The sequence below is a fragment of the Canis lupus genome, chromosome 12, assembly GCF_011100685.1.
Source record: "Canis lupus familiaris isolate Mischka breed German Shepherd chromosome 12, alternate assembly UU_Cfam_GSD_1.0, whole genome shotgun sequence".
NCBI classification, from domain to species: Eukaryota; Metazoa; Chordata; class Mammalia; order Carnivora; family Canidae; genus Canis; species Canis lupus.
Window position 1 is genome coordinate 266,165 of NC_049233.1, and position 12,934 is coordinate 279,098.

Below are 12,934 nucleotides of genomic sequence, written 5' to 3' on the forward strand. Positions count from 1 at the left end.
AAAACTGCCTTTAATAAATTCTCCTGTAACATGGTCTTGTACTATATCTGCCATTCAAGTTAGTGACTCTTCCCCCCTGGTTTTGTTTTTTGGTGGTTTTGGGGGGAGTGGTTTTTTTTTTTTTAGAGAGGGGTGGCCTGAGGATGGGGCAGAAGGAGAGGGAGAGAGAGAAAATCCCCAAGCAGACTCCCCACTGAGCAGAGCCTGATGTGGGGTTCAATCCCACTACCCCAAGACCATGACCTGAGCTGAAACCAAGAGTCAAACTCTTAACTGCCACCCAGGCGCCACTGCCCTCTCCAACAGGATTTCTATCACCCCCTCTTTCTAGAGAGTGCCAGCATTTGTTATAGAAGCTACAGGCATTTCCAGGAACTATTTCTGCTCCTCCAGAGAAAAGTATCATCGCTTAAATGATCACTTTGTTCCTTAAGCATATCCCGGTTCTCTAGCATACAAAGCTATACTTTTATCAAAAACAATTTTGAAGAACTTAAATAATTTACAATCTTAGTTGTGATATATTCACTTGGTTATATGAAACTTCTCTAAGGACAAATATCTTTAAAATATTAAACTCGTAAATTTTGTGTAATATTTAGATAGCTTTTTCTGTTTTTTTCTACAACAACACAATATATAAATAGTTTACAGGGATCCCTGGGTGGCGCAGCGGTTTAGCGCCTGCCTTTGGCCCAGGGCGCGATTCTGGAGACCCGGGGTCGAGTCCCACGTCAGGCTCCCGGTGCATGGAGCCTGCTTCTCCCTCTGCCTATGTCTCTGCCTCTCTCTCTCTCTCTGTGACTATCATGAATAAATAAAAAAATTTAAAAAAAAAATTTTAAAAAAAAAAAAAATAAAATAAAAAAATAAATAGTTTACAAACACAGTTCTTTAAGTGGCTCCTGCTGAATACCACCAAATAGATCTCACTTAGAACTGAAATCCCATCTAGTTCCTTCTAAGCCTCCCCATAAAGGGCCAGCATCCCTGACCACAAACTCAGCTTGGTAACCAAGAGTCTAGTTGAAACAACACATTGTTTTCAAATGGATGCTTTTTGGTTTCTAAGCCATATTCAATCACCACAGGCCTTTGGCAAGATTAGCAATGACAACTATGAGTGTATTTATGTCAGAACTCCTAAAGTGCAAGGCGTAATTGCAACTTATCCATTTGCCTTGCCTAGATAATGATTTATTACTACAATGGTCTGAAGTAAGCATGTAGGCGGAAAGGTAGAGGAGATCCCTGAGGACTCTAATTCTTTAAGGTGGTTTTGGTTTTTTTTTTTTTTAAAAAACACTGGGCATAATCCCAAGCATCTGCCCATAATAGGACTTTCTATCATCCTTTTATGCCAGAAGCTTTTTCTCTGTAATTACAAAATAAATAGATAGATAGATAGATAAAAAGACTTGAGCTTATAGGGTTGTTTTTTATCCTGCTTTGAAAAATTAGAAATGTAATTTTATTTGTCTAAGTTTTATGAAATTTTCAAATACTAAGTAACTGATGGGAAAGCTGGTCTCCTGACATCTAATGTTTATCATTATCAGGAAACAAAGAATTCACTCTTACATTCTGAATGAGGACTCATTCCCATCTTTTCTACTTTCTTAGTACAGAGCATCCACCTCGGGGATTCAGTTTACTACCAATTTCAAAATACATATTACTAAAACCATAGCCACATTTTTTTCCATAGCCACATTTTGATGTTAAATTTATATAGATGTACTCACCACATATAAGGTTATAGACTTCAATATTTTCGAATGGTTCAATTTCAGCTTTCTCTTTAAAACTGGATCCATGTGCCAAGAAGATAGCCTAGGTGGTAAAAGTCCTACTGTTATTAGATACCATCTCAACTCAAAAACAGATGTTGGAAGAGACACAATTTTCCTTCTGTCATAGCTCTCCAGTTATGTCTGAGGCTATTGTAAAGATTTCTTTTCAGATTTGAAAGTGATTTTTATATCATTTGCACCTATGATTGGGATCTCAACAGTACAATCAAATATCATCTGTGTTGTGTTTACTTTCTCTAAATGTACCTGCTTCCACAGCACCTCTTATGTCTACAGATGAGGAGAAACAAACAATGGTAGACAACCAATGTAAGCATAGTTCTTCTATATCTAGACAGTATAAATTATAAATTCATCATATAACATCAGATGCCCTTTTCATAGTCATTTCATATCATTGTTCAAATATGTTAACACATGGCCAAAAACTGTTGATGTTTCTAAACACTAAGTTTTCTCACAACTTATATTAACCCACTGATTTCTCAAATATATCTCCCCTTTACTTTTAGGGTGAAGAAACCTAAATATTTTTATTTACATTGAATTAACTCATGTTTAACTTAATTATATTATTCATAACACATTTAATACTTCCAGGTTGTAAAGAACAAGAAGAAAAGTGTCAAACATAAATAATTATTTTGCAGTAACATGGCCATATATATTTATTTTCCAAATTATTTTGCAGTAACACGGCTATATAATTTTTCTAGCAAAAACCTAAGGCATAAGTTTTCCTGATAGTGATTAGCTTAATTATCAAATAATACTCTATATAATAGAGAAGCACTCTGTCTCCAGAGACTTTCCAAATTTTTACAAGGATATATAGCTCAGCATGACAATGTTGAAATGCACTATATTCAAAAAGAGCCCCACACATTTTCTCTATTTGGGAAGAGGTGTGTGTGTATTAATGGAAATAGATAAGACAACCAGGCTGCAAAAATCATAAAGCTTTACCTATGGGGGAATATCAGCTACACATTACTCATGGACTCTTCCAAATAGTCTCTTCCCTGGGCTTCTATGACATACTATGCTCCTGGTTTTGTTCCTTCCTTACTGACCATACTTAGAGGTGTATTTGCCAGTGATTCTCTTTCTTTCAACCTCTTCAAGTAGAATTGCTTAGAACTCAGTACTTGGTCTTCCTTTCTACTTACACTCAGTTTCTGAGGGTCTTATCTAGTTGCATATCTTTTAAATAATTTACATTCCTAAAACCCAAGTTTTAATCTCTGTGTAGATGGATTCTCTTTAGGTGTCTATATAACATCTCTACTTGCATGTCTAATACATATTTTGAACTTAAGATACCCACTTGAACCCTTGGTCCTTCCTGTTGCATCAGCCAGTCATAGTCTATGAAGGCTCTCTCATCCCCAGCGTTATCAGGCAGGTTTGCCCCCTTGGGCCTTTGCACTGGCTCTTTCCTCAGCCCGGGACACTTGTCCCCTGAATATTTGAAAGGTCGATTTTTTTTCACCGTCTTTGAGTCTCTGTTCAAACATCCTCTCAATGAATCTTATCTTCTCCACCTTATGTAAAACCGCATACTACCCCTCTGGTACCCTGAAACACACCCAGTTTCTACCTACTATGCTTTACTTTTATTTCCCATAGCACTTATCTCCTTACATACCAAATAATGTATTTCCTAATTATGCCAATTGTCTATATTCCTCTGATAGAATGAAAGCTTCATGAGAGCAGAGATCCTTATCTGTTTCATTCAGTGCTGTATACAAGAGTCCTAAAGATTGCCTATCACAAAGTAGGTGCTCTGGAAGCCTGGGTAGCTCAGCAGTTGAGCCTGCTTTTGGCTCGGGGTGTGATCCTAGAGTCCCGGGATTGAGTCCCTCATCAGGCTCCTTGCAGGGAGACTCCTCCTCCTTCTGCCTATGTCTCTGCCTCTCTTTCTGTGTCTCTCATGAATGAATAAATAAAATCTTCAAAAAAAAAAAGCAGGTGCTCAATAAATATTTAAAAAAATAATAAAGCAGTAGGTTACCTTCATGCTCTTAAATTCATTGTTATAACCATGATTGCCTCCTCCACAGAATGAATATGCTTTACTCCTTTAAAGAAATAATATTACATTGCAATCAGTACATCGATATGAGATCTTACAGTATACTGAGCTTTAATAGATTTTCATGTAGCTTCTCTTTTGTAGAAGTATTTTTTTCTGTCAACGGCATAAATATAATTATTTTTCAATTCAAATTAATAACTAGAGGAACAAACAGAATGGTAGGAGAGAAGGAAGGAGAATATAGATTCTATAAATATAATTTAAAAGCCCTTGACTTAGACATTAATAGCACAATAACAGAAGCACGTATTTTAAAAAAAAAGAATTTGAATATAATATGTGTCAGCTATACATCAATTAAAAATTAATTAAAAATGTTAAAATAATTGTCTTCAAGCTTACCTGTATCTTTTTGGATATTAGTTAATATCCGTGTGATTAAGAATAGTTTAACTAATATACTACTTTAAGCATTTCAGTACTTTAGAAACAAGTCTTTGAAACTGGGAAAAAAATATTGGTTCCTATTTTACACAAGACATATCTAGGAAAATAGCATAAAATATAAAGAAGATAGAAAGTTAACTATAACACTTGGTAAGAAAAGGCTAGTACATTCTCATAAATTCAGTTTATTTTTAATTTTGGGGTTGCTGTATTACTTGAATGACTTTTCAACATGTAATGAGTCTTTTGCCTATCTCCTCTTATTTTAGCATTGTAATTGAGCAATATTAGCAATTTTGTACATAGTTGGTTTTTATACATGAAAACAAACAAAACAAAATATCAATAAACCTAGATTTGTTTTTTTAAAGTAAAACCGTCATACTGGTTCAAATTAAGTCTCTACAGAACATGAAAACTCCTAACTCTGGGAAACGAACTAGGGGTGGTGGAAGGGGAGGAGGGCGGGGGGTGGGGGTGAATGGGTGATGAGCACTGAGGGGGGCACTTGACGGGATGAGCACTGGGTGTTATTCTGCATGTTGGCAAATTAAACACCAATAAAAAGTAAATTTATAACTTATAAAAAAAAACAAATTAAGTCTCTAACGGAAAAAGAGTCCCCTGCCCAACAGTTGGCCTTAAGAGATTTGTCTCATTTACTTTCCCACTACCCACCTCCCACTCCTCAGGCAAATACACACATATGCACACACGTTTTTCTTGTTTTCACACTGTAGGCAGGACTTTAGTGTCTTAAAAAAAATCAACTTTCAAAACATTCATAACTGACTCTCACTCAGCTTAAATAAAAATAAATCACAAAATGAAAAATAAATCACAACACTGAGCAGGCTACACTCAATGCTACCCAACAGAGGGAAGAAAGGAAAGGCTAAGGACTAGCTAGAATGGGGAAAGCAAGAGGAGTCCTATTTAAGGACTCCTATTTAAGGGTTTTAAATTCAGTTACTCAAAGGTGCCAGTTCATTACCTTAGTTAATTCCAATAATTCCAACATTTGTTGTTTCCTGCCTTGTTAATTATCCCCATTCTCACTGGTGTGAGGTGGTATCTCATTTTGGTTTTGATTTGTATTTCCCTGATGGCAAGTGATGCTTAGCATTTTCTCATGTGCTTGTTGGCCATGCGTATGTCTTCTTTGGTGAAATTGCTGTTCATGTCTTTTGCCCATTTCATGATTGGATTGTTTATTTCTTTACTGTTGAGTTTAATAAGTTCTTTATAGATCTTGGATACTAGCCTTTTATCTGATACGTCATTTGCAAATATCCTCTCCCATTCTGTAGGTTGTATTTAGTTTTGTTGACTGTTTCTTTTGCTGTGCAGAAGCTTCTTATCTTAATTCCCAATAGTTCGGTTTTGCTTTTATTTCCCTTGCCTTCATAGATCATACCCACCTACTATTATTGAACGTTGTGAACTCTCTGAAATGCAAATCCATACATCCACATATTCACCTCCAGCCACATTGTATCCACCAATGTGAATTTTCTTTACAATCAAAATCACACTATGTAGACATGACAGTAGGATCCTTCAAGAGGAGACCAGCTTCCTTCACCACCGGAAACTTTCCTTCTGCCTGCAAATCTATTTCTATACTTCCTTGTCCCAGGGCAGCTGCTGACTTTAAAAAAGATGCCCCAGTGCTCTGGGACATCTGTCTATTTCAAGACAGAAGCACTTCTGAGATGATACAGCCTGACAGTGCTCAAGGCTTGGTCAACAGATGGATGTCTTCCAGCAAAGAAAAGTGGTCCGTTTCCTACTGCAGACAGAGCCTCCAGTCAGAGCTCAGTGACCTGAGCAAGGGTTATGCGTCCACTGCCTCACATCTTCTTGGCTGAGTGCCTCTGGACAATGCACAGACTGCACAATGCTTGGGACAGACCTGCTGTATGTGACAGTACTTAGCCTAACCCATCCTGACTCTTCAAAGTCCAGAGCGGGAACCACACCTACCAGGAAGTCTCATCTGACCTTCTTTGACGTCCATACCTGGGCTGTGTCATCGCTCTTTTTGTTTTCTTGTACCTTGTACTTGATCCTAGCTCAGCATTTGTTACACCTGGTTATAATTGTTGTCTTCCTCCCTGCCTGCACAAAGATCATTAGGGTGGGGACTGTGCCTATCCCCATTTCTTAGAAAAGTGCCTGGGGAGTATTTGTAATGTTCCGATCATAAAATAAAGTTATTATTCATGTTCTTTAAGGGGGGCACTTTAACAATTTTTCAGCTGTTGTTCAAATAATTGGGTTTCCGCACATTAGCAAAATCTAAACATTTTAAGCAAAATAAGGATGATAATGGTGGTGATAGATTACACTAAATGATGGAATTTTCTATAATTCTGAAAACGGAAATGTAATCTAGTTATCAAATATCGGACATTTTAACTAACTAAAGACAGCATACTTTAATGTAGAAACTAGGTAGCCTGACGCTCATGTGTTATAAGAGTCGAGTGAACCCAGGACTTAATCAGTGAGACGCCTTGATTGCTCTGGTTAGAGCTGTAGTCAACATTTCCCTTGATGTAAATCAGTTTACTTTAATATCAAGGGAGTAATAAAACGAAGCTCATTTTGTATTACATATGATGAAAATGAAGCCCTGAGACATGAATTTGTTTCAGTTCCCCCTAAGTTGGGTGGGTCTTGAACTCTCAGCCTGCTGTTCTTTTTACATCTCACCGCTAGCTATAGAACATACAAGGCTCATAATTTGAGCCTAGATATTAATTAATGTATAATAAATACCCAGATGTATTGTGGCGGCTGGACTCTCCTTCTATAACCCATAAGCCATGTTGTAAGATGGATGCGCACTTCCTCATTTTGCACTAGTGGCCTCCTAACTTCTTCATTCTCATACCCTCAACAGTAAATATTTGGGAAATTCACCGACATTTGGACATATCATTTGTTCATATATGATGCACCTAGATTAGTAAAAACCTTATATACTTAATATTAGTCAAGCTTAGTCTTTTTAATTCTTCTAGAGAATGCTACGTTGAGTCACACCGAAAGCTACTGACCTTCCAGAGAATGGTTAAGAAACTCCAATCCCAAGAAGAGAGGCCAGAGCCATCTAGAGGCCAGGGGTCAACGTGCACACTCTCTGGGTCAGCCGGGTACTGCTTGGGTTTCTGGGTTGTCTCATACAACAGGCTCTACCAAAATCCCAGTTCCTCATCCGGCAAGCACTTATATTAGAGCCCAACTACCTCGTTTGTTTTTTGTTTTTTGTTTTTTTGCCTCCTCTTTGTGAAAAATATCTTTCAGACTCTGTATTCCTATTTTCCCCTGTATCTTCCGGCATTACATAGCATACAAGCAAGGCCAAAAAACAGTTAGAATCTTGATTCCATTTAAAGCCACTTATGTACAAGGAAAAAAATACCCACTGGAATGAAATATAAAAATAGGAAACATTAGTTAAACTTCCAGAAAGTGTATGTGTATTTGTTTGCTGGTTTATCTTCAGTCTTCTTCATTTGGCAAGAACCCTGCCTGTATCCCAAATGCCTAGAACAAAGCCCAGCATATACCATAACACCGCTATGATTTTGTGAAACCAGTGAATTAATTGGTTATTTTGGAATGAACCAATTCAGAATGGTTTTTATTTTCTCTACACACAATTATCATTTGCAAATGTCAACAATCAACATGAATTATAACTAGACAAAAAGAAAGAAATGTTAATACCTAATTGGTTAGCTTGTCCCTAGAGCCATAAAGGTGCTCTTTCATAAAAACCACAAAAAGGACAAAGATCTCAAAGAGCCATCTAGTCAATTACTTACTACCAACCTGGAAGACAACTGATATCGTCTTTACATCCTGTCTACTACTGGAAAAAGACCCCATAGGGGTTAGCAATGGGCTGGTTATGACAGTTTCTGGAATGGTCTATAAACAGTATCAAGCTTCTTCCTCCCGCTCCTCTATATTGTTAGGATTAGGAAGCTAAGATTGGCCCCCTAGTAACAGGGGTTTCAAACACAGAAGTGCTAGGTAGTATATAAAAAGTCAAGGAATTATTAGAATTAGGAAAATTTACAGGATCAGGAAAAATTACAGGATCATAATAGCAGGGTAAAATTAAGGTAATTTATAATGAAAGACGGTTGTTAAAAGTATTAGGAGACAAGTAAATATAGGCACAAACCTCACAGCCAGCCACTGCCGATCCACCAAAAGATGAGCTTTATCAATTCTGACATTTTTGGCAAAGTGTAGTCGTTTTGGCAAATCGGGAGTCAGATAGGGTTTGAAATGCTGGTCAGGTTTCCGGCACTAAAAATAAGTAAATTCTTTCTCCGTGTATGTTGTAAAATATGCAAGCTAATTCAACAATTTCATCTTCTAAGACAACTAAGCACTTTTTAAAAGTAAGAGGGTTTAAGCCTGGCTAATAAAATAAGGATATTAAACTTAGCATCAATGTGGTCAAATTCCCCAGTTATGTTGTTTTTATTGTTGCAACAATATTTAAATTGCAATTAAAAATATGATTTAAATTATGATTTGGTGTTTGACATTCTAAATTTTTATTCCTGTGTACATATCTTAAACCACCATAAACCCCCCCTCCTCTTTTGACAGACAGTAGATATGTCTAGATTTTGAGTGGCAATTACAAATCTTGAATTTAAATTATGTATGAAAAGTATATTAACACATTAGTAAATACCAGCAAAAATTTTTTAAATCAGTTTAATTGCACCAAAATCCTTTTACCATGGATTCAATTTACCCTTGAAATAACCTACAAAGGGAAGCCCTGGTGGCTCAGTGGGTTTGGCGCCACTGTCAGTCCAGGGTGTGATCCCGGAGACCCGGGATGGAGTCCCACATCAGGCTCCCTGCATGGAGCCTGCTTCTCCCTCTGCCTGTGTCTCTGCATCTCTCTTTCTGTCTCTATGAATACATAAATAAAATGTTTAAAAAAAAAGAAATAACCTACATATGCTTAATTGTCAAATCAAGTCAAAAGTTCTTGAGACCTACTACAGGCTCCTTATTTGTGAAAAAATCATGGATCTCTTACAAACTGGAGTGACATGTTATTTCTTTAATAATTACTGTGGTAACTTGATGACATAACTTTAAACTGTGTCAAAATGCAACTCACGGTCATCTAAAAAGAAAGTGAGGAAATGAGAACTAGAGGTACAAAGGGACTTTTTCTCCCTTATGACCTTTCTAAGAAAAAAATACAAAGAAGAATCTGGGAAAATTAAATTTTTTCCTACTTCCTCATTCTTATTTTAAGTCTCAATAATCTCCTATGTTAAGGCTGTCACTACTATTTTGTGCTCAATTTGTATAAGAAAAAAAGGCACAATGAAATTGAACAAAAAATGTAAAAGGATGTATGGACAATAGAGCAAAGATAGTTATAGAATATGAAGAGGAAGAGAAATTATTTCTTGCACAGATATGTTGGCCAGGTTTCTTCTTGCCTATTTTGGTATCTTTACCAGTCTTCCCCTTTTTCTTTTTAATTCATTATGATTTCCTTCAGAAGCCAATGTTTTTGCAATATCCAGACAAAAACATGACAGCAGCTATTGGATATGTGGCCTCCTCAAAGATACAAGGGAGCAGAATGTGTCCTTGAGGACCAGAGGTCACGTGATAGTCACACTTTCCTAGTCGGTGTGTAGCCAGAGTAAATCCAGAGGAAACTACTGCCAACTTCTGTAGAAGTATGGGGTTATACTCTGCATTTGAGGATTGAGGCTGAGGACCCTAAAGCTGGGAAAATTTGGGGTCATTTTATTGAAGAACACAGATGCTGTTGTCTGACATATAGCCAGAATGAGTCACCTGTTCGTGTTTGGTTATGTTTGTCCAATATAAGCTCAATACAAGCCCATGGAACAGCATTACTGGTTGATACTGTACACCACATGAAATATTTCCTGGGAATAGTGGACTACCATAATAGATTTCCAAAGCCTGTGGTATCCAATCCCCTCCACCACCGGAATTGTTGGAGATTTGCCCTTCCTCACCAACGAGGCTTCAGCTCTATGGCTCATGAGGTGATGGGGAAAAAGAACAAAAACTTGTGGTTTTAGAGAATCCACACGTTGAAAATTCTGAAGCACCCATCCAGTTAGCATGAACACATTGCCTATACACCCTTCACCAGCAGGGGGTGAGATTGCCTATCATGAGTACTCAAGATCATAATATCAGAAGGTTTAAGAGAGAAAAAAAAGGAGTGATTAAGACTCTAAAGAATTGCTGGTCTATCCCAGGTTACAGTAACATTCCTTACCCTGTGTTTTCTCACCTTCGATCATTCACATTTTATCATAACATTTTTTTTACTATATTGCATGCCACCTATACATAAACAGCCCCCATCTTAAGCAATGATAAACTCATGAATTCCATATAATAGGTAATGTACTTGTGAATATACCTTAAATACAGAATTATTAAAACTACACATAAGAACATATCCAGTTTCTCTAGGAGTAGTGAACTCCACTTTGAAACACCCAGATATCTTTCAGCTACTTATATGAAATTTGCTCTGCTCCTTTACTCACAACCTGGAGCATAGGAACCAATCAAAAGCAGCTGCAATTATACTTAGAGGGTAAAGAGATGATTTTTCCGACCTGTACGAAAAGATCTGTGAGTTCATGATTCACGTTTTCTTGCATGATATTAAGTCATGCAAAACATGTAACAGGTGATGCTGCCTGAAGCTCCTTGGCATGGCCCTTTTGCATGGGACTTCAGCCCACTCTGAAAACCAGAGCCAGTGCCATTGTCCCCCACAAACTAATCTTCTGCAGGTGGCAACTGCAAATGGAAACACCTAAGACAAAAGCAACTAATACGCACCTATGTAATGTCAACAGAGGGCTGCAAAAATAATTTACAAGTGGCTTGGGCTCAGAATTACAGAATATAAATTTATTTCATCCCAGATTTTAAGGACATTATATTAACTTACATATATGTATTAGGAGACTGTATACTTACACTGAGGTTCCTAACAATTTCTTCAGAATTAACTGTTTCAAAAGGAAAATAATAATAAATCACATTGAAATTGTGAACAACTCAGGTTGAATTTGACATAAAAATTTATTAATGATGATAATCTGGTAAGATTAAATAGGAAATTTTAAGCGAAGAATTATTTTAGAATTTAAGAATATATTTTAACCTATAAGTAGAATACATTCTAACCTATCAATAGAATATATCGAATTTTACTAATATTAACATTTTAATTCAATTAATTGATGTTTTAATATAACTAGGATTTATTAATATAAGTAGAATATATTTCATTATGTATTGTTATATATCTAATGATATGGATATAAGCAGAATATATTTTAACCTAAATTATTAAGTAATTTACCAACTGAGTATGTTAATAGTTTATTAATATTAGCATTGTATTTATTAATTAATAATTTTTCAATATTAATGTGATTGCCTAGAATAGATTTTAAGCTAACAATATTCAATGTTACCATAGACTTTACAGACTAACTATATTTAAACTAGGAAGGGGATTTCTCATTTGCTTCTGTGTAGTTCTCCCAAAAAGTCAGAAGAGGGGACTGGCAATCCCTACATCCTACAGAATCTGGAAGCAGGGTAATTCACTTTTGATTTTACCTTTTTTTTTTTCAGACAGATGTCTTCATACTTACAACTATAAAAGTCATGAGGTATATTACGAGCCCTGATACGAGGGGCAGGCCCTTCATACATGTAGAAGTTTATTCGAGGAAAATAATCAGTCATATATTCCCTCTTGTCACAGTAAGTCTGATCCATTCCTGAATTTAAAAAAAATAATCCATCAGATAAAGAAGATGTGGTTTGTGTATACAATGGAATATTACTTAACCATTAGAAATGACAAATACCCGCCATTTGCTTCGACGTGGATGGAACTGGAGGGTATTATGCTGAGTGAAATAAGTCAATCGGAGACGGACAAACATTATATGGTCTCATTCATTTGGGGAATATAAATAATAGTGAAAGGGAATAGAGGGGAAGGAAGAAGAAATGGGTAGGAAATATCAGAAAGGGAGACAGAACATGAGAGACTCCTAACTCTGGGAAATGAACTAGGGGTGGTGGAAGGGGAGGAGGGCAGGGGGTGGGGTGACTGGGTGGTAGGTACTTAGGGGGGCACTTGACGGAATGAGCACTGGGTGTTATTCTGTATGTTGGCAAATTGAACATCAATAAAAAATAAATTTATTATAAAAAATAAAAATTAAAAATTTATTATTTAAAATAAATAAATAAAGGCAGAAACCACCCAGATGCCTCAAATAATAATAATAATCCATTGAATATGTATATAGATGATAACAATCAGTTGTCTTGGGTCATGTCAAATCAGAGATATTTTAATGTACAAATCTCAAACCAAGGTTCACTGGGCACCTGTACAATTTATCCTATTTCACTCTAAATGGCAGACCTTGAAAATCCTGGCAGTGGTTGAGAGGGGTCACATTTATATGAGAAGAATAAATAAGAATTATAAACAGATTATTTGTTCAACATAAATCAACTAATTTCAAAGAAGAAAATCCCC

At 36.4% G+C, this 12,934-nt stretch overlaps 1 protein-coding gene across 12 annotated transcripts in view; it reads right to left on the reverse strand.

The window, feature by feature from the left end:
* The window catches only part of ENPP3 (ectonucleotide pyrophosphatase/phosphodiesterase 3), a 97,056-nt gene that overhangs the window by 25,260 nt on the left and 58,862 nt on the right, over positions 1-12,934 (reverse strand). For 10 of the 12 annotated variants that reach the window (XM_038553389.1, XM_038553399.1, XM_038553393.1 and 7 more), the window contains 5 exons: positions 11,996-12,158; positions 11,344-11,377; positions 8,504-8,631; positions 3,832-3,898; positions 1,746-1,833 (listed from right to left, as the gene is read on the reverse strand). In XM_038553389.1, coding sequence (XP_038409317.1) covers positions 1,746-1,833; positions 3,832-3,898; positions 8,504-8,631; positions 11,344-11,377; positions 11,996-12,158 — 480 coding nt within the window. Of the gene's footprint in view, positions 1-1,745; positions 1,834-3,831; positions 3,899-8,503; positions 8,632-11,343; positions 11,378-11,994; positions 12,159-12,934 lie in introns of all 12 variants that reach the window. The other 2 variants (XM_038553390.1, XM_038553391.1) reach the window with 2 other exon arrangements.